This window comes from Anopheles gambiae, chromosome 3 (assembly GCF_943734735.2).
Source record: "Anopheles gambiae chromosome 3, idAnoGambNW_F1_1, whole genome shotgun sequence".
Taxonomy (NCBI): Eukaryota; Metazoa; Arthropoda; class Insecta; order Diptera; family Culicidae; genus Anopheles; species Anopheles gambiae.
Window position 1 is genome coordinate 48,972,061 of NC_064602.1, and position 20,594 is coordinate 48,992,654.

At 42.7% G+C, this 20,594-nt stretch overlaps 2 protein-coding genes across 5 annotated transcripts in view; both read left to right on the forward strand.

Moving 5' to 3' along the window:
* Positions 1 to 20,594, forward strand: part of LOC1268935 (neuronal acetylcholine receptor subunit non-alpha-3) — a 29,922-nt gene that overhangs the window by 2,927 nt on the left and 6,401 nt on the right. The window lies entirely within an intron of this gene.
* On the forward strand, positions 12,713 to 15,048 carry LOC4577940 (neuronal acetylcholine receptor subunit alpha-4). 4 transcript variants are annotated; one of them, XM_061657799.1, is made up of 8 exons: positions 12,713 to 12,901; positions 13,056 to 13,210; positions 13,287 to 13,331; positions 13,421 to 13,530; positions 13,606 to 13,994; positions 14,063 to 14,203; positions 14,264 to 14,421; positions 14,503 to 15,048. In XM_061657799.1, exons 1-8 carry the CDS (start codon positions 12,838 to 12,840, stop codon positions 14,686 to 14,688), a joined length of 1,248 nt encoding a protein of 415 aa, XP_061513783.1. In that variant the 5' UTR covers positions 12,713 to 12,837; the 3' UTR covers positions 14,689 to 15,048. The 4 variants fall into 4 exon arrangements, with proteins under 4 accessions (XP_061513783.1, XP_061513781.1, XP_061513782.1 ...); XM_061657798.1 differs by having other exon boundaries at positions 12,715 to 12,901; positions 14,264 to 14,448; XM_061657797.1 differs by having other exon boundaries at positions 14,264 to 15,048.

The following is a 20,594-nucleotide window of genomic DNA, read 5'->3' on the forward strand; positions in this document are numbered from 1 at the left end:
GTAAGATATGGACATGATTCTGGATTATCTGGATGGATGTAAACACTCTGGGAGTGTTTGAGCGACGCATCTTCCAGACCATCTTTGACGATTTGTCCGGGCATGGAGTGTGGAGAAGGAGAAGAATGAAACACGAACTTGCTGAGGTGTACGGCGAATCGAACATCCTGATCGTGGTGATCGTGGACCCTCAGCTCCAGATGAAGCAAGACCTGTTGGAGATAGGGTGTCTACATGGATGGGAAGCTGCAGCCAGGGACCGAACATCCTGGAAAATTATTGTTGACCGGGCCATGTCATGACTACATACTTTGTTGTGAGTAGTGATGGGCAAAACGGATCCGAAGCCAGACAATTTTGGAGACACCTCCGCACCAAACGGCTCCGCATCAACAGCTCCGGATCCGGTTATGACACAGTGTACCAAAACAATTCCTTTCCAAAAAAATTTCAAATGGGAAACTCCGAAATGGGAAAATGCAGAAAGTATTTAAGTTAAGAGGTGGTCCCGTGATACAATCGTCAACTCGAACGACTTAACAACATGCTCGTCGAGGATTCAAGTCTAGAATGGGCCGCCCTTCTGTAGCAAGGACTGACTATCCGGCTGCGCCGAATAAAGTCTCGAAAGCCTATAAAAAAGGCCAGCATTTCCGCGTAGGCCGTTTATTTCAAACAGAAGAAGAATAATTTGAGTTCTAATAAAAGTAGTGAGACTCGATTTAATATTTCGGCCTGTAGTATGCCGAACCGTTCTGACACTAAAATATACTATCGGTCGAAGCACGACCTTTCATTTGAGGTGTCGGACGTTCAAATTGGCCGGTAAATAGACGAGTAAATCCACTCTAAAGGAATTTATCAAACAGTTCGATTAGTTTGAAATTGTTAACAAACTATGGAGTTGCATATCATGATAACGGTCGGGACAAAATTGTATAAGTGCGTAACTCAGGGAAAGACTGTAACCGTATTAATATTTCAAAGCTCATCAAACAATTATTAAAATAATAATAATTTAAAGGTTTAAATAACATTAACATATTCTATCAAATTGTGCATTATATTTCCAAAACATACAGCCGTACCGGCGAACTCGTTCGTTCCTGGGAACGTTCGCCGCGACGCTCATTTTCACTCATTTCATAGCCCTCTAGATCAAAAATTAGAAAACCGTATAGATTTTGTATTGACCAACCTAGTGGTACAACCCTGTCCACTCATGAGCGACGAATGTTTCTCGTCGAACGAGTTCGCCGGTACGGCTGATAGGCTGGTATAGGCATGGGCAAAACGATTCTTTTCACCGAACGCGAACGAACTAGTTCGCTCACCAAAAAGAACCGAACGCGAACGACGATTCTTTCGTTCTTTGTTTCATGAGGTTTTTATTCACAAAGAACGCTCGTTATCTTTTTCATTTACCCACCATAGACGCATACTGTAGCCAAAGAAGTACTCATTCTGCGGTTGAAACCAATCATTTAAAAACATTAAACACTCGGCTGTCTGGTCAACACAATCCATCGCAAAACCGACCAAAAACTAGCATGTAAAAAACTAATACGAGCAAAAACGTCTCCTGCATATATTGTACCCCATGCCTTATACACACTTAAGGATTCTATTTAAAAAAAAAAACTACTTAAATATGGATCAACATGATGAGCGCAATAAATTCAGTTCAGTTCATTCGCGAACAATGACTAATCCGTTTGAACGGGCTCGATCTATTGAATTGTATAGGTATAATTTCCATGCCAACAGAACACAGATCGAACACCAGTTCGAACGCGTTCGATGAATTCAGTTGTGTAGGTACGATTTATACACCAACAGAACACAGATCGAACACCAGTTCGAACGCGTTCGATGAATTCAGTCGTATAGATACGATTTCCACACCAACAGCACACGTATCGAACACTGCTGGCCAAATTCGACGGCGTTCGAGGAATTGAGTTGTATGGGTACGATTTCAACACCAACAGGGTACATTTTGATCTCTGACGACCCGTTCGCACGGTGCGAGAAAGAGCGAGAAAGCAATATGATTTTGCACGTTTTATTACCCCATTTATGTGTGCCGTCGAACACTGAACGGAACGTTCGAACGCGTTCGGTGTAGTCAGTTTCTTCCAAAAGTCCTGGTCGTTCTTTTTGTTAAGAACCTCGTTCGTTCGTGCACTTTACCGAACTGTTCGAACGGTGCGATTCTCGTTCATTTTACACATGCCTAGTACCAACGATTGCTTGGCGCTGCTTGTGTCCGAAATCGAGATGGCTCATTCTCGTAAAGAAATGATGGCATCTGCATTTCTTGACATCAAGGGGGCTTTTGACTCAGTATCAGTCAATGTTCTGTGTCAAAAGTTAGAATCTGCGGGCTTAACCCCAAGACTGAATAACGTCTTATTCAACCTCCTTTCGGAAAAGGCAATGAATTTCGACAATGGCTTCATGAAAATTCGGAGAGTCAGCTTTTATGGACTACTACAAGGGTCCTGTTTGAGCCCCTTGTTGTACAATTTTTATGTCAACGATATAGATACTTGCCTTGCACCTGGCTGTAGCCTTAGGCAATTGGCGGACGACGGTGTTGTATCAGTCGCCAGCAACAACATCGCCGACCTTCAAAGTCCTTTGCAAACCACACTCAACAATTTAGAAGTGTGGGCCACAAACCTAGGTATCGAGTTTTCTCCAGAGAAAACGGAAATGCTGATATTCTCTTTCTTTTACAACACTGAGGGTAATAGACGCTTGAATTTGGTTGACCCAAAGGTCGATATCTTTTTATATGGTTAAAAGATATCCATTGCCAGATCTTTTCGATACCTAGGGGTTTGGTTTGATAGCAAGAATGTATGGAGGACACATATTCATATTCATATTCATATTCATATTCATATTTATTTGTCTACCTTTTGGTTGCACAAATGCTTAAATAATACTTATTACCTATGTTCCTAACCTAACAAAAATTAACACAAATTATCAAAAATTTGAGAAAAAATTTTTTTAGGAAATTAGAATCTAAAATTTAAAAATTAAAAATTAAAAATTAAGGCAGCACGGGATTATGGAGGGTTCTGATGCGGGATCGGAAAGAGGTTCTGATGCGGGATCGGAAAGGGAAGGTTGAAATCAAACATAGAATATACACAGTTAAATCGACGAATTGCACGAAGAAGGGGGTCATTACGGCCCACTGCAGTTCGGCGGGAAGGGATCACTAGGGGAGGGCGGTTTCGAAGAACACGGTTAGGGGCGTAGAAAGGGATAGAAGAAAGAAGGAACATATTGACTATCTGGTACAGAAGTGTATAAGAAGAATCAATTTTCTCAGAACGATTACCGGACTCTGGTGGGGTGCACACCCCAAAGACGTCCTTAACCTATATAAGACTACAATACTGTCTGTCTTGGAGTATGGTTGCATATGCTTCCACTGGGCAGCCAAGTCGCATTTAATCCGACTTGAGAGGATTCAGTATCGCTGTCTTAGAATCACGCTAGGTAGCATGAAGTCGACTCATAACATGTCACTCGAAGTGACGTCCGGAGTGATACCGCTAAAGCTACGTTTTGAGCTACTATCGCTTCGCCTTTTCGTTCGCTCTACAGTATCAAATCCCTTGATAATCGAGAACTTTGAAACACTGCAAGAGATAGGTTCTAAATGCAAAATCATGAAGGTCTATCATGATTTTGTTTCTTTATAGGTGTACCCTAGTACTTCTCAAAGTATAACTAGTGCCAGCTTACCAGAGTCCTGCAGTTCCATTTTAAGTGTAGATACCTCATTGAAGGAGGAAATTAAAGGTGTTTAATTTGGAGTTCCTTTATTTTGATCCTACGTTGTGTTTCTCTCTCTGGACGTGACCAAACTCCTTCTGTCAAAAACAAAACCTGTCATCCTAACGTCATAAACGTCTGTCATGTCCCAATTCACAAAAACCAAACGTCTCATAGCAAACATTACGGCCACCTAAATTTCCTAAATTTACATCTACTAGTACTGCTCTTCCTTTTCAAATGGCAACAAACATACGCGCGACACTGGACGTTTCAGAAACCCTTGTTGTGTGCGAAGAGTTACCACGCGAACGATACCATCGGAACCAGGATGAACTTCGTGGATTCTGGCTAGTGGCCACTCGCAGGGAGCAACGTTATCCTCCTTCAAGATCACCATTTGGCCGACAGCCACACGCTGAGGAACAAGAATCCGTTGATTGTTGTTGTGTAGTTCACACAAATACTCGGTCCTCCATCTCTTCCAGTGCCGCTGCACTAGCTGTTGAAGCAATTGAAATCGGCGCACGCGGTTCTCAGGGACGTCCATAACGTTGTTATCAGGCAGCGCCATCAAAGCCGTCCCGATGAGAAAATGCCCCGGTGTTAGGGCATCTACTTCACTAGGATCTTCAGATAAGGGAGTTAAAGGGCGGCTGTTCATTTGTGCCTCTATTTGCACCAGCACTGTTGACATCTCCCCAAACGATAGACGTTGCAGGCGAAAAAGCTTTCGCAAGGTACGTTTCGCCGACTTGACTGCTGCCTCCCATAGTCCACCAAAATTAGGCGCACGCGGGGGTATGAAGTGCCATTCTACCTTGTTTCTAGCACATTCCGCCAGTACAGCCTCCTTATGATGCGGATCGTTGAGAAGACGATGCAACTCCATTAGCTCAGTGTTTGCTCCTCGAAAGTTTAGCCCATTGTCTGAGTAAACCTTAGTAGGAAATCCTCTACGCGAAACGAAACGACGGAACGCTGCAAGGAATGCCGCCGTAGACAAATCCTCCACTAACTCCAAATGCACTGCTTTGACTGCAAAGCAGACAAATACAGCCGCGTATGCCTTTGTTGCAGCAGCCCTACGATGAGCGGGCTTGAGATAGAATGGCCCGCAATAGTCAACTCCTACAACCGAGAAGGGACGCGTAGGCGTAGCACGAGATTCAGGAAGTTGCCCCATAGGTTGAGATACTGTTTTAGGATCTGCTCTAAAGCACGTTACGCAGCTCTTGCAAACCGAATTAGCAATTCGTCGGCCGTCGATCACCCAATATTCCTTTCGCATTTCAGCCAACGTGGCGCGAGGACCTGCTTGAAGCAATCGGCGGTGATATTCGACTGCTATTAGTTTGGCAAAATGACTACTTCCTGGTAGTAGCAAAGGGTGTTTTCCAGAGTACTCGATCCCAGTTTGCTGTAGACGGCCACCAACACGGAGTAATCCATCTGCATCGATAAAAGGATGCAGAGATTTCAAACGAGAAGTTGCACGTACAGGTTTTCCGGATGATAATTCTCGCATGTCGTTCGGAAAGTAGACGTTTTGAAGCATTTTGACGAACGTTATTTTTGCGTTCTCCAGATCTATGGTGGTAATAAATGCTTCTCTGGAGGGATTCTGTTGGCGCCTGTACCCTTTCCATCGCAAACAGTATGCCGTGAATCTTAGTGCCTTCCAATAGCAAGAAAAACGTTTCACCCAATTCACCGAATCAATCGAAATTGCTGCTATGTTCTGCTTCTTGCGCTCCATCATTTCTTCAGGTGGAACTTCTATCATCTTACTTTCCTTCCACTCTTCTTGTGGTGATGACAACCAACTAGGGCCATGGAACCACAAATCGGACGATAATAGCTCCTGGGGTAGAGCTCCTCTTGAAACTACATCAGCCGGATTTTCTGTACCTCTAATGTGCATCCATTTGCAGCACTTTCCGATGTCCTGTATCAACGATACCCGATTTGCTACAAAAGTGACCCATGTATACGAAGGAGATTTGAGCCAATGCAAAACCACTCTAGAATCACTCCACATAAATGTTTCGATTTCTTGCATGCCCATTGATTTGCTTACATGATTCCACAAATTTATCGCCACCACTGCCGCACAAAGCTCCAATCGGGCCAAGCTGATTCTCTTTAACGGAGCTGGTCTAGATTTTGCAGCAAGTATTTCGACCTTTATTTGTCCATCACTATCCGTTGATCTTAAATACATGACTGCTCCATATGCCGCTTCGGATGCATCGGCAAAACAATGAAGCTGCATCGATGTCGATTTTGGCAAACGGACGTATCTCGGAATCTTGATGTCGGATAGCAAGGGTAGATTAGCATGAAATCCTTTCCATTCTTCTGCATGCTCTGACGATAATGGGTCATCCCAGTCGTGACACGCAATCCACAGCTTCTGCATCCTTATTTTTGCCCAAGAAATAATTGGAGCTATCAAACCAAGCGGGTCAAACAACCTGGCGATCATAGAGTAAATTCTTCTCTTCGTTAAAGGCTCCGCGTACTCAATGGTGTTGGCTTGAACATAAAGATGATCAGATGCTGGTAGCCAAACGACTCCGAGAGTTTTTACTGGATCATCAGATATAAAATTAACAGCAGTTTTCGAAGCGCGATCAGCAGGGTTGATTTTCGTTAACAACATTTTTGAATTCGTACTCCATTTTTGTAAGCGGAAACCTCCTTTCGCAAGTAGCTTCACGAGTTGCTCATACAACTGCAAGGCTTCGTCTTCTGTATCGGCGCCTCCTATATAATCATCTACGTAGAAATCATTTAAGAGTGCCTTCTTTGCGACCGGAAAATTATCGCCTTCATCAAGAGCAAGTTGTTTTAAAACACGAGTCGCTAAAAAGGAAGATGGGGACAAACCAAAGGTTACTCGCTGCAACTCATAGGTTTCTACCGGCTGAGATTGATCGCTCCTCCAAAGTATTCGTTGTAACGGGGTGTGGTCTGGATGGACTTTTATTTGGAGGTACATTTTCTCTATATCGGCTGCTATAGCGATCGGATGCAATCGAAATCTTAGCAAAAGGTTCAGCAAACTATCTTGGATGACCGGGCCTTTCATTAATACGTCATTCAACGAGCAGCCGCTCGCTGTCTTAGCCGATCCATCAAACACTGGACGAATTTTAGTGCTAGTGCTGCATTCTTTTACTACAGGATGGTGAGGCAAGAAACATTGTACGGATATATCGTTTTCACCTTTAGCCTTTTGCAGATAACCTCGACTTACGTATTCACTAATCACTGCCGCATATTCATTTTTCAAAGCAGGGTTTCGGTCGAAACGGCGTTCTAGCTGCTGAAAACGTCGCATAGCAAAAGATTTAGACTCACCTAAGTTTTTAGCCACTCCAGCGTGCTTGAACGGTAATCTCACAATATATCTCCCGGAGGAATCGCGATCATGTTGTTGCTGAAAGCTGTCCTCGCACTCTTGTTCCTCGGACGTCCATTTAACGGCCTCTGGAATTTGCTCTATTTCCCAAAATTTAACAATGAGCTCTTCGAGCGAAGGTTTGGTACCAACATGCATGATCGACTGCGGAACGATGCTCTTATTATCATCAGCTTCACCCTTTACTTTACCGGTCGCTAACCACCCAAAGACAGAATCAATAAACGCTGGCATGTTTCCGACAGGTTTCCTAACCTTGACTGTACCATGGCCCTTTGTCTGCAAAAATTCATGGTAATATTCTGAGCCCAGCAAAATATCAATTTGACCGCCATTGCCAGCCTCGGGATCAGCCAATTGAAAATCACGATTAAATAGTGACGTGTCGATACGTTCCGGATGGTAGCCAGTAATCATTGGTAGCACCGAAAAATTCATTCGACGTTTGTAGGCGAAGTTCCTTGATGCTATTTCCGCTTCAACGGTTTTAGCTGTGAATACCGGGCATTTGCCTACGCCTACTAGCTCTTGGCTGCGACCTTTTCCGTTCAGATGCAAACTGCGACATAGAGCTTCTGATATAATATTTACTTGTGCACCGCTATCGATCAACGCTCTTGCTTGTTTCTGCTTTCCTGAAGAATTTTTAACAAAAATAATCGCAGTAGATAAAAATATATGATTTTGCGATGCGTTTACAGCTGCATTCACTGACGAGGTGGTGCTACTCGATTCGTTCACGTTCAACTCGTTCATTTGTTCCGATAGCGATCCATTTAGCTGTTCTCTATGCAGAAGAGTATGGTGTTTTTTATGACATTCGGAACATCGAAATCTCATCTTGCATGCCATAGAGACGTGCCCCGGGCGTAGACAGTTACGGCAAAGCCGTTTTTCGCTTACAAATTGATATTTGTCATCAATTGACATGTTGTTAAATAGATTGCATGTATGAAGTAGGTGTTGCTCTCCACATTTTACGCAAATCTGAATCTGGGATGTTACGTTCATTGCCAATTGTCGTTCTACTGTCTTTCTTAATTTGCCGTTTTGAACACGATCCTCTGTAACAGCATCTAGAACTCGAGACTGAACATGAAGAAATTTCACTAAATCATCCAAACTGTGTTTTTTTGAATTTTCTACATATTTCTCCCAATCATGGTGTGTTTTTTCATCCAGCTTTGATAGCATAACTTGGATAATAAGCATACCCCATTCATCAGTACTCTCTCCTAACTGCTTCAGAAGCTTTATATTTCGCTCAAACGTGTCCACTAATGAGTGGATTTCCTTCTGGCTGGAGGATTTCAAAGCGGGATACTGCAATAAAGAATTAACGTAACGCTTTTTTAGTACATACTCATTCGAAAATCGCTCAACAAGAGCGTTCCAGGCTGGCATATAGCTTGCTCCTGTCGATGGAAAAGAATTAATTAGGCTAGCAGCTTCTCCTTTTAACGATTGCTTCAAATAAGCTATTTTGTGCACAGGCGCTAGAGTTGTATTAGTGTGAATGTTTGCCTCAAACATATCGCGGAAAGGTAGCCATTCGTCGTATTTTCCTGAAAAAACTGGAAGCGACAAGTTTGGTAATTTGATAAGGCAGCTTGATTCACCCATACTATCTTGCATTTGACTTGCCGACTCTTTCACTCGCACTGCTGGAGCTTCTACTGGTGGGGGCTTAATAATCTTCAATCTGATGAGATCTGCAATTTGCATACAATTTTCATCTACGGCGTCATATAACTGCTCATTTTCATCAGAATGGCATGCATCATCCAAGAGTCGCAACTCGTTGGCAATTGCCTCAAATTCCATCCAGCATTTTTCCAATCGATTGAGTCGAGTCGTTGCTTGCTCCTGCGTTATGCCGTTTGCTCGCTCTGCAAAATTGTCGATCCGTTCGATGCAACGCAAGATGGCGTCTCTCTGCGCTTTCTTGCCAGCTATTTTCGTTTGTTCATTACTTTTACGGGCTAGCTGCGCTTGCTTATCGTACTTGTCCGCCATCTTGCTTGACATAGGTTGCTGTGGTTGGCAGGCCGGCAACATCGTTTCATTAACAGATGAATCTTTAAACCCAAGGAAAGCTTCTTCGTCCGAACTGAAATCCGTCATTTTCCACAATTTTCACAATCTTGGTCACTACGGCACCAATGTTTAATTTGGAGTTCCTTTATTTTGATCCTACGTTGTGTTTCTCTCTCTGGACGTGACCAAACTCCTTCTGTCAAAAACAAAACCTGTCATCCTAACGTCATAAACGTCTGTCATGTCCCAATTCACAAAAACCAAACGTCTCATAGCAAACAAAAGGTATCCCCGATAACCTTCGCCGGATGACAATTCCCAGCAAATTTGTGGAGAAACATGGCCACGCTAACAGTAACCATTTTTATACTGACGGATCCTCATCAGAGCAGGGCATTGGATTTGGTGTATACAACACGTGCTCCGAAGCATTCTTTAAATTACGCCAACCATGCTCAGTATATGTAGCGGAGCTCGCCGCAATCTTTTATGCCTTATTATTGATAAGTGCATGCCCTGCGGATCAATATGTAATTTTTTCAGACAGCTTAAGCGCTATTGAAGCATTAAAATCCGTAAAGGCTGTTAAGAGCCCAGACCATTTTGTGAAAGAAATTGTAAAGGTTTTAAGCTCACTGTTTGAAAAGTCGTTTCGCATATCGTTAGTATGGTTGCCTGCTCATTGTGGTATACCAGGAAATGAACAGGCAGACCATTTGGCCAAAAGGGGAGCTGCAGAAGGGTCTTTCTTTGATAGGCCTATCCTTCCTCATGAGTTCTTGCAGGCCCCACAGGCGTTTTGCATGGCACTTTGGCAAGATCTGTGGAACTCGGATGAACTCGGAAGGTTTCTGTACACAATCACTCCTCGTGTAAGCTTGAAGCCTTGGTTCCATAACACCCCTGGCGATCGTGTGTTCATTCGAATGATGTCTAGACTTAGGTCTAATCATTTCGCATTGAGTGCACATCTCCAGCGTATAGGACTGGTCGACTCCAAGGTATGTGGCTGCGGGCTTGGATTCCACGACATGGATCATCTTTTGTGGTCCTGCGTGGAATACGAGTCTGCTCGACCTGCCTTGCTGGACGCGGTCGAAAAACTGGGAAAATGTACTGATATTCCGATTCGGGATATATTAGCGGCATCGGACTGGGAATTTCTAAAGGCCATGTTGCGAACTGCAACAGGATTCTTTCTTTCAGCCCAAGTAAATTGTTTTTATCAAATCAAGCGTTTTTTAAGCATCGATATTTTTATTTGCGAAGCTAAAAATCCGTCGCTTGTCTCGGGGTTAGGAGAAAGAATGAACTTTGTTCTCTCCTGCAGCTCCGATCGTAAGCGTTCGGGAATACTCGGCCCGATCAGCGTTGAACGTTGACCACACTAAACGCGGGCCGTGTCGCCCTCTATCGATAATTACTGGGAACAACACCTTACGATCGAATCGGTCGTTAATAATAATTAACAGGCCATATTCGATTTCTGTAGGAGAAACGGCTTAACTGTGTGACTTTCCTTAAGCAAAATGTCTGTGAACCAACCAACATTGTTGGCAACAGCAATCTTGCATCCTATCTGATTTCCTCTTGTTTGTCGATGTGTTACATGTTGTACATCACTTGTATGTTTGTGATGGATGAATGTATGCATGAATGTAAGAATGAATGAGTGCAATGTGTATGGCTGAATAATCGGCATTGACGGCAGGCAGAAGATCGTTGCTTGAACGATTTTCTTGCAAGGATTTATTAGATAACTGGAACAATACAGACCCCCGCCATGTCACTCGAACCACTGATGGAAAGGACTACAACGAAACAGACCCTCGCAATGTGATTTGGGCCACTAAACTGGACTACACTCGGACCACTTCGGATGGATGGATTTAACGAAATGCCTGGATTCCAAACGATACAGACCCCCGCAATGCAATTTGGAATATTGAACTGGAATAGACAACCTCGAAACCCGAATGATGTAGACCTTCGCCACGCTTATAGGACCCAAAATCATGGACTGGATTGATCAAAACCAAACCGTCCGAGTACACCCGGGATAAGGTGCCCTTCCATGGCTCAGAGAAGGAAATGTCTCCCTGCCAATATGGATTGTAGCGCCATTAACTACCTTTGTATTTTCTACTCTTAAGCAATACGGCCTTTTTGGACCGTTACTCCTGAATTAAAAAAAAAAAGAAAAATCCTCCTTGGTTCTATACGTCTCCTCACGTTACGTCCATCAAAGACTTTGTTATCTCTTCTCGACGTTCAACTTTTTCCAAGAATGATACCTGCTTAAGACGATCAATTACATTCAATTGTCACCATAACCTCGTTACCTGTTATCCAGTTTCCATCTTCTCTAGAACTTATGTATACAAAAATTCATAAAAAAAATACTCCTACGAATTTCTGACATAGGGGGCCTTCACGATTCTAGTTAGTTTTTTGCAAAGTGGGTTTATTATACAGGTGGGCTTATCCCGAACAAATTGACAGCCGTACTGTAGAAAAATGAAAACGAAATGACAGGAGGGGATTCGATCATTTGTTGATGTATGCGTGTGAATTCCAATGGCTATTTTGGATGATGTGTCGTAGTGTGGGTGAAAAACTACGTATCACAATCGAATCCCCTCCTGTCATTCGTTTGTCCAATATGGCCTTCCCGCCAAACCTATAAGCCCACCTAATCCCTATACCCACTTTGGTTTTTTGTATGGAGTTTGACAGTTGGAGGCTGAAATCATGTAAACACTCCATACAAAACCACACATAAAACTAGCCTGCAATTTTCAGTCTAGATTTTTCTAGCCTCAAAGCTAGAATTAGATTCGAGTACCTGCTCGAAAACACAGTGTTGTTTACATTTACCCCAAGGTGTATTAAAGAGATCAGGTGGTGGAATTTTGAATCAAAGTGTATGTAGCCCAGGTGGTCTCATAGCATTTTTTATAACCAATTTTGAACATCATTTTTGACAGAACGAGTGAAAACTTTTGCTTCAACGACTTTCTGGAGGCTTGACGAATACTCAAAACACTCTTAAAATCTTCATTCAGAAGCAGAAGCGATAAAAATCAGCCTTCTAAATTCATACACCTTGGGATACGTCCACCTGTATATTACACCCACTTAGATAGCTGCTTGAAAACTGCTATACAATGCAAACAGCTGACAGGCTGAAATTTCAGCCTTCCAACTTAAAACAGAAAAGACCCCAGTGGTAGAATTGAGGCTACTTGACTGATAGGCACAAACATCAATTCATTGACAACATATGGCCCTGAGTTTTCTTCCCTGTTAAAACAAGAGAACGAATACTCACATTCATGCAATGTCTGACAATATTATCAGCATTGTATTGTATTTCTAGAGCACTTACGTCATTGCTGATCAAGTAGTGCGGCGGTACATTGAACATGTCTATAGGAAATATAAGTAGATCTGCCATTTGCTGGACAACCAGATCATTACTAGTGCTACGAACGATTAGTTCACACAAAAGAATACATACATAGTCTGAATACGAGTATTTACATTTTAACATACGTTCAGCAACACACAATTAAATGGCGATTAGCTTGTCATTTATTTATCTCCCGCTTCTAGTGGCATTTCTTTTCGATTCCGCAAGTATGGTTATTGTTTTTTTTTCATTTAAAGTTAATCTTAACCGATGTATACATCGGTCATTTCTTTTAAATACATATTTATAAAGCATCCTTCATAAACAGTTACTATGCTAGCGACTACATCCCATGCAATGTATCAAATATTTAATTTACAGGCTCAATTAATTGTGACAAAAAAAGAGATAATGTACAATATACCATCAAACAACATTTGTTCTGCAATGGATATGATCCAAAGATACGACCAGCTAAAAGTGAATTTGACTCAATCAATATAACTACGTATGCAGTTTTATATAGTTTCGATATTGTATGTATAACTTTATTTCATTCAAATCATTACTGTATTTTTGTTGATTATTTTAATGTACCTTTTTGGCTGAAAGAGTGAATACAGAAGCGTCATGAGTCTTCAAGTGAATTATTACATGGTAAGACATTTTTACTATCTAAAGCAATTGGAAGGCGATTATTGTAAAAACAAAACATTTTTCCATATCTTTTTTGGTTCAAAACAAAGCATTGGCAAGATTCCTCCTTAGCCTGGGACGCATCGGACTGGTCCAACATTACTACACTGAATATCAACAACGATGAAATTTGGTCCCCTCAGTTTGAAAATATTAATTCGTAAGTATTCAGAAGGTTAAATTAACCATTCAACACATTTTTTTTTTTCAAACTTTATCTCACAATATATTCCAGAGATTATGAAGGACAACCATCTGTATCCTGTTTGAGCCCGGACTGTTTGCTACACGAAGATGGAGGTATTTCTTGTTCGCCAGTCTGCAGAATCTCTGCAAAGTGCTCGTCCGACTACACACGCTGGCCGTTCAACACACTAGTTTGTCGAATGTGGTTCACAAATCGAGATAAAGAACTCGTAGATGAAGTTAACTTTTTACCTGTCATTACATATTTGCCGTCAAATCATCATTTACCTACAACTAAGTGGTGTGTTACCAGTGTTTCATCCAATAAAACACAGTTAAGCATTCCAGGAGCTACCAGCCGCACAGTGGAGGAGTTGGAATTCAACTTGGAACACAGTCCTCACCTCACAATTGCAATAATCTATCTTCCTGCTTTTGGTAATATTCCAACTTTCTTACCATTTTTTATTTCAAATCATAGATTTTTTGTATCTTTCTTTACATAGCTCTCAGCATGTTGAATATGTTTGTCTGTCTGTTGGATTCCCGCGTCAAAGAGAAGATTGTCATCCCCTTAATTTGTATGGTTTTTCATTTCCAACTACTCCAACAAATGAGAAACCCTACCCCTGAAATTCCTGGAGTAGGTAAGATACACAAATATGCAAAAGTTTTATGTAAAAATGTTGCTAAAAGTATGTTTTTAGTATTGTTTATTATTGCTTCGATGATACTGACGTTCCTGTTATTTGTGATAACGTTGATTAACCGCTGGTTGCATGATCTGCAATCAACTCCGCCAAACATTGCCATACGGTCGATGAGAGCTATCTTATCCAGCCGTGTGATGAATTGGATTCTTAAAGTAGACTATCTAAGCGTCGGGCAAAAGGTAATGATTACAACTATGTCTTTGAAATCAAATAAAACCGTGCAATTCTTTCAGGCATGTACAATTATTAACAACGATGAAAGACTGACCCTGGACTGGGTAATGTTTGTGAAACTAGTGGATCGTTTTATTTTAGCTGCTTATGTTATAATTTATCTACTACTTTTCTGGATATACATTCCATTACAACACACTCACAATCGATATGATGAGTCTGGTGGGAGAGTGTGCGCTAATTAAAATATGTGTTCAATGAATAAAAAATAAAAATAAAGTATTTATGAAGCACAAAATCTACAGTATAGGCAGACGTAGGCGCGAGACCGTGATCGGTTTCGGACACTCCTGAGGCAGGCCAAGACCGCAAAGCGGTTGTAGCGCCAGATAAGTAAGTAAGTAATTAAAGAAAACCATTCTTTAGGGGGTTAAGATACACTTAATACATTCGAGATTTGCTAACCCATGACTACATATCACGGGCTACACCAAGTGCTGAGATGCAGAAGATTTCGAGACCACACGAAATGTGAGATGTATCGCAGATTGTGAGAGTTCGCTTGTGACCATCGTCGCAACCCAACCGTCTCCGATGAAGGCGTTAATTCCCTTCGGACAGAAATCGCGCGACATGTAGGCTTAAACTCGTAGCTTAAACAAAGCTTATTGGCATTCAAAAGTTTAAGCCACGCTGAGTGCCCGCTCACGAGAGGCTTGATCGATTAAGCTACCGCTATCCATTTAAGCTACGCACTCACCGGCTGTGAGTGCTTTCGCTCACTATTCTCCCCTCTCACCCTTTCTTTCCTCCTTTCTGATCCACAATTGCCCGTTGCTTCGAGCCGTTACGAACTGGATATCTGGATCCTATAACAATATACAGTTTATAAACTCAAAAAGAAAAAAAACACCAGCAATCATCACACTTTACACAACTTACCTGCTAATTTAAACCAATTTAACGTCTACGCTTGCGCACACACTGACACTATAAGTCTTAATAAGACCTATTAAGGTTAACTGCACTTATATACGCGGTAAGCACAAGCAAATTAAACTGTACTTTATTGAAATAATATTAGTTAAACAGCATAAATCACTCCAGAATTTCACCGAACCAAACCAAGCCAATTTTTGTCAACACTGATATCTGTCAAACGAGGGAGGCGAACCGCAGATGAAGAAAACAACTTTTATCACTATGGGACAGCTTCAATACTTGTCCAAATTTTTAGAATAGTTTTATGTACAACTTTCAATTGCCAGGAAAAAAAGATATAAAACACAACACACATTTAAAGAATCATTATTACTCTTAAACTAGTTGTAAATTATTGTGTGTTGTATTAAATATCATTAAATTATGCTTATCTGTTTTATTTCTGTTTTGACAAATAGAACTATGATTCGCCCATAGTTTCTTTCGCTCTCTCATCAGATTGAAAATTTTACCAACACCGCAAATGTGGAAGCATTGCGGCATGAAGTAGGTTGGTAAGGCATGGCGGAGTGAGAGCGAGGATCTCACACACAGATGTAACAATAACCCATCATTGCAATGACGGGAGCAATCGGTCATGGGGGGTTGGTGGAGTGCAAGTGTGTCTCTCAAGCTCAGAGCCGATTTTTGCTTAACACCTCAACGATGGGAGCGTTCAGGGGTGGAGACGTATGGAAGTGTGCGAGTGTGTCGCATGAATGCTCGCAAGTGTAGAGCGGGGGTAGCGAGAGGCAGAGTGTACAGGCGATTTCTGCCAAGAGGGTTCGGCGAAACACGTGCCGGACAAACGCGCTAAAATTGACGGTGAAAACACTGATGAAGAAAATGAAGTGGAAGATACAGGGTTTCGAATCATATAAGGGAATAGTTCAACCACTTAGGGGAATGTTGCAAATCGGTAGGGGAATGTTGCAAGCAAGCTGTGGATGTTTGCAATCACTTAGGGGAGTTGTGCAATCGATTAGGGGAATGTTGCAAGCGTACTGTGGAGCTGTCATCAGAATGTTAGGGTTATTTTGTTTATTTGTTAGGGTTTATTTAGTTTTAAGTCTGCCTTATTTAGCCTTGATGGCGGATATTGTATTAATAAATGAAATGAAATGAAATGAAATGAAATGAGGAAGAATACAAGGCCATTCTCACGTTCCTGCAAACTGCCGATTGTGAGTTTTATACTCATGATCTGCCCCGAGATCGTCCGTTCAAAGTGGTAGTGCGAGGGCTCCCCCTTTCCGTCGAGAAGGACATTCGAGATGCCCTGGAAGCTGAAAAGCTCCAAGTAGATGCAGTCTACCGCGTCAAACGGCATCATGAGGGAAACGGAGATAGTGGAAGCTGTCTATACCTCGTTCATCTCAAGAAGGGTACCACAACGTTGGCTGTCCTAAAAGAAATTCGTGCCCTCCTATCTATCCGTGTCCATTGGGAGGCATTCCGAGGTGGACGACGAGGTGTGACCCAATGTTTACGGTGCATGGGCTTTGGCCACGGCTTGCGGCACTGCGGCATGCGTCAACGATGCTTAAACTGCGCACAAAACCACAACGTCGCGGATTGCACTGTGGTCCCCCCAACAGTACCGAAATGTGCGAATTGTGATGAAAATCACAAAGCAAATGATCCGGAGTGCCCTCAAAGGGCGCGTTTACGTACGATTCGGCAACAGGCGACGCAACGTCGTCCTAAAACATCAGCGCACGGAAGGAACATGGTGCCCCCACCACCACTATCTTCCTACCCGCCCATCAGACGAAATGGTTCGAATGCCGCCTCAGCCGCTCTAGCAGCACCCGCTGCTGGTGTACGTGCTCCTGTTCGCGACAAGACTCCAGCAATCGTTCCCAGAATTCCTCCGGGTTTTCAATATTCGACAGCGCTTAGAATGGCAGGAACTGACCAAACTGCCTCTCACCCAAATGTATCGTCCGAGGAAACAGCACTATATGATGCTGCAACTCTTATGCAGATTTTCTCCACGATGGTGGAACGGCTCAATAGCTGTCGCTCCCGTCGAGAACAAGTCGCCGTTATCGGAGAGCTCATAATTCGCTATGGATGCTAAACTCCGAATAGCAACATGGAATGCCTGTTCGGTGAAAGCTAAGAAAATCCCGTTATTGGATTTTCTTCAACGACGGGCTATCGACGTAATAATGATATCTGAAACATTCCTCCGCCCCGAGGACAATCTTTCTTTCGCCAACTATCATCTAATTCGATTGGATCGTACAACTGGACACCCTGGAAGAGGAGGAGGAGTGGCCATCATCATTCGCCGTGGGATCATATTCCGGCAATTGCCGCATTACCGGACGGGTATCATTGAGGCGATCGGCATAGAACTACAAACATCGAGTGGCGGCATTATCCTTGTTGCGGCGTACTGTCCGGTACAGTGCAACCGCAGAAATGGACTTGCAGCTGCATTCAAAAAAGATCTCATCACCATCACGAGGTCTAGATCGAGATTCATCGTTGGAGGCGACTTAAATGCACGTCACCCGGCGTGGAACAACAACAGAAGCAACATGAATGGTGTGGCTCTCTTCGAGCATGCGCAAGAAGGGCACTACGCTGTTCATTTCCCTGATACGCCAACGTTTCCGAGGAGCGGGTCTACTATTGATTTTTTCCTGTCAAACGTTGATCTTCACAAACCGACAACTCTAGATGAGTTAATCTCAGACCATTTTCCGATTGTGACAGAGGTTGTTTGCTCCATATCTAAAGCTCCTCTCGTCTTTCGGAAAAATTACCACAACGTTGAATGGGTGCGATTTGGTAGGCTAGTTGATAACGACGTTACGGACACAAACGTCCGTACTAGGCATGTGTAAAATGAACGAGAATCGCACCGTTCGAACAGTTCGGTAAAGTGCACGAACGAACGAGGTTCTTAACAAAAAGAACGACCAGGACTTTTGGAAGAAACTGACTACACCGAACGCGTTCGAACGTTCCGTTCAGTGTTCGACGGCACACATAAATGTGGTAATAAAACGTGCAAAAACATATTGCTTTCTCGCTCTTTCTCGCACCGTGCGAACGGGTCGTCAGTGATCAAAATGTACCCTGTTGGTGTTGAAATCGTACCCATACAACTCAATTCCTCGTACGCCGTCGAATTTGTCCAGCAGTGTTCGATACGTGTGCTGTTGGTGTGGAAATCGTATCTATACGACTGAATTCATCGAACGCGTTCGAACTGGTGTTCGATCTGTGTTCTGTTGGTGCGTAAATCGTACCTACACAACTGAATTCATCGAACGCGTTCGATCTGATCCGTTAGTGTTCGATCTGTGTTCTGTTGGTGTATAAATCGTACCTACACAACTGAATTCATCGAACGCGTTCGAACTGGTGTTCGATCTGTGTTCTGTTGGTGTGTAAATCGTACCTACACAACTGAATTCATCGAACGCGTTCGAACTGGTGTTCGATCTGTGTTCTGTTGGTGTATAAATCGTACCTACACAACTGAATTCGTCGAACGCGTTCGAACTGGTGTTCGATCTGTGTTCTGTTGGTGTATAAATCGTACCTACACAACTGAATTCATCGAACGCGTTCGAACTGGTGTTCGATCTGTGTTCTGTTGGTATGGAAATTATACCTATACAATTCAATAGATCGAGCCCGTTCAAACGGATTAGTCATTGTTCGCGAATGAACTGAACTTAATTGATTGCGCTCATCATGTTGATCCATATTTAAGTAGTTTTTTTAAATAGAATCCTTAAGTGTGTATAAGGCATGGGGTACAATATATGCAGGAGACATTTTTGCTAGTATACGTTTTCTACATGCTAGTTTTTGGTCGGTTTTGCGATGGATTGTGTCGACCAGACAGCCGAGTGTTTAATGTTTTTAAATGATTGGTTTCAACCGCAGAATGAGTACTTCTTTGGCTACAGTATGCGTCTATGGTGGGTAAATGAAAAAGATAACGAGCTTTCCCAAGCGCCACAGATTAAGCTTAAACGACTGGAAAATTGAATATCCATAGAAAAAAATTAAAGCTCCACAGCTTCATTGGTTTGATCAATAGATGGCGTATTATAACTCATCATTATATTGCTATCCTTTTCTTGCAATGTGTTTCGACAAGTTTCATCTTATCATGACCTATATAGCCTTCTAACTTTCCGAGCAAAAATCTATATGAATGGTCGTGTGGTCAGATACGTGGGTATCAACACCAACAACCATTACTCAAATCTCACTTGCTTCAATGCTGGTGGTTTCCATTGGTGTTTAGTATTTAAACAATCGTATCGCCGTTCTAGTTCTAGCGATGCATAACTTCAATGCGAAACCATACAACAGTACACAGGAAATGAGAAAGCTCTCCTCCAAGCGAGGAAGTTCCGCTGGTTGGGAATCCCACAAACAGATGGCGTCACCAGCTTTTTTTGCTATTTTTAGAATGCATGAGTCGTTTGCCGTCTGCTAAACGAAGTCTTTCTATATTCCGTTTAGGTAGAGTGCTTGAGTCGTTTAGAAGCCGTTTAGTGGTCGTTTAGTGGATTTGTGGCACTTGGGTTCTTTGTGAATAAAAACCTCATGAAACAAAGAACGAAAGAATCGTCGTTCGCGTTCGGTTCTTTTTGGTGAGCGAACTAGTTCGTTCGCGTTCGGTGAAAAGAATCGTTTTGCCCATGCCTAGCCAGTATCATAACACTGGAGATGTGACCTGTAAAAGTTTAGCTGCGGCTATTGCAAGGCAAATCTCCGCTCGTCTGGAAGTGATTCGAAATGAAAATTTCGGACACTCTATGGCAAGAATGGACACAAGGGCCCCGGCATTCTGGAAAGTGACCAAGGTCTTGAGGAAACGGCCTAAGCCTATCCCTCCCTTAGTCAATACTGTTGACAACCTAATGGCGGTTACACCTGAAGCCAAATCGAATGCACTTGCAAGGCAATTTGCCAGTGCGCACACGCTAGGCGCAAATATGCCTAGCCCACATGAGGCAGAAGTAGCAGCTAGCTTATCCCTAGTCGATGAGGCGCAGTCCACGGTACCCCCAGAAGGTAGAGTAACAACTGGGCGGATCAGGACAGCGCTGAGGCGGCTGAAGAACATGAAGGCTCCGGGATTCGATGGGGTCCTTAACGTCCTAACTTAACTAAAGCACCTCCAAGAGAG

What these genes read in the sequence shown, in the direction of transcription:
- LOC4577940 (XM_061657797.1), top strand. Translation starts at nt 12,838, where the DNA reads ATGGCGATTAGCTTGTCATTTATTTATCTCCCGCTTCTAGTGGCATTT. An exon ending in ATTTCTTTTCGATTCCGCAA is followed by an intron (nt 12,902 to 13,055) that starts GTATGGTTATTG and finishes TTTAATTTACAG; the next exon opens with GCTCAATTAATTGTGACAAA. An exon ending in CCCTGAAATTCCTGGAGTAG is followed by an intron (nt 14,204 to 14,263) that starts GTAAGATACACA and finishes GTATGTTTTTAG; the next exon opens with TATTGTTTATTATTGCTTCG.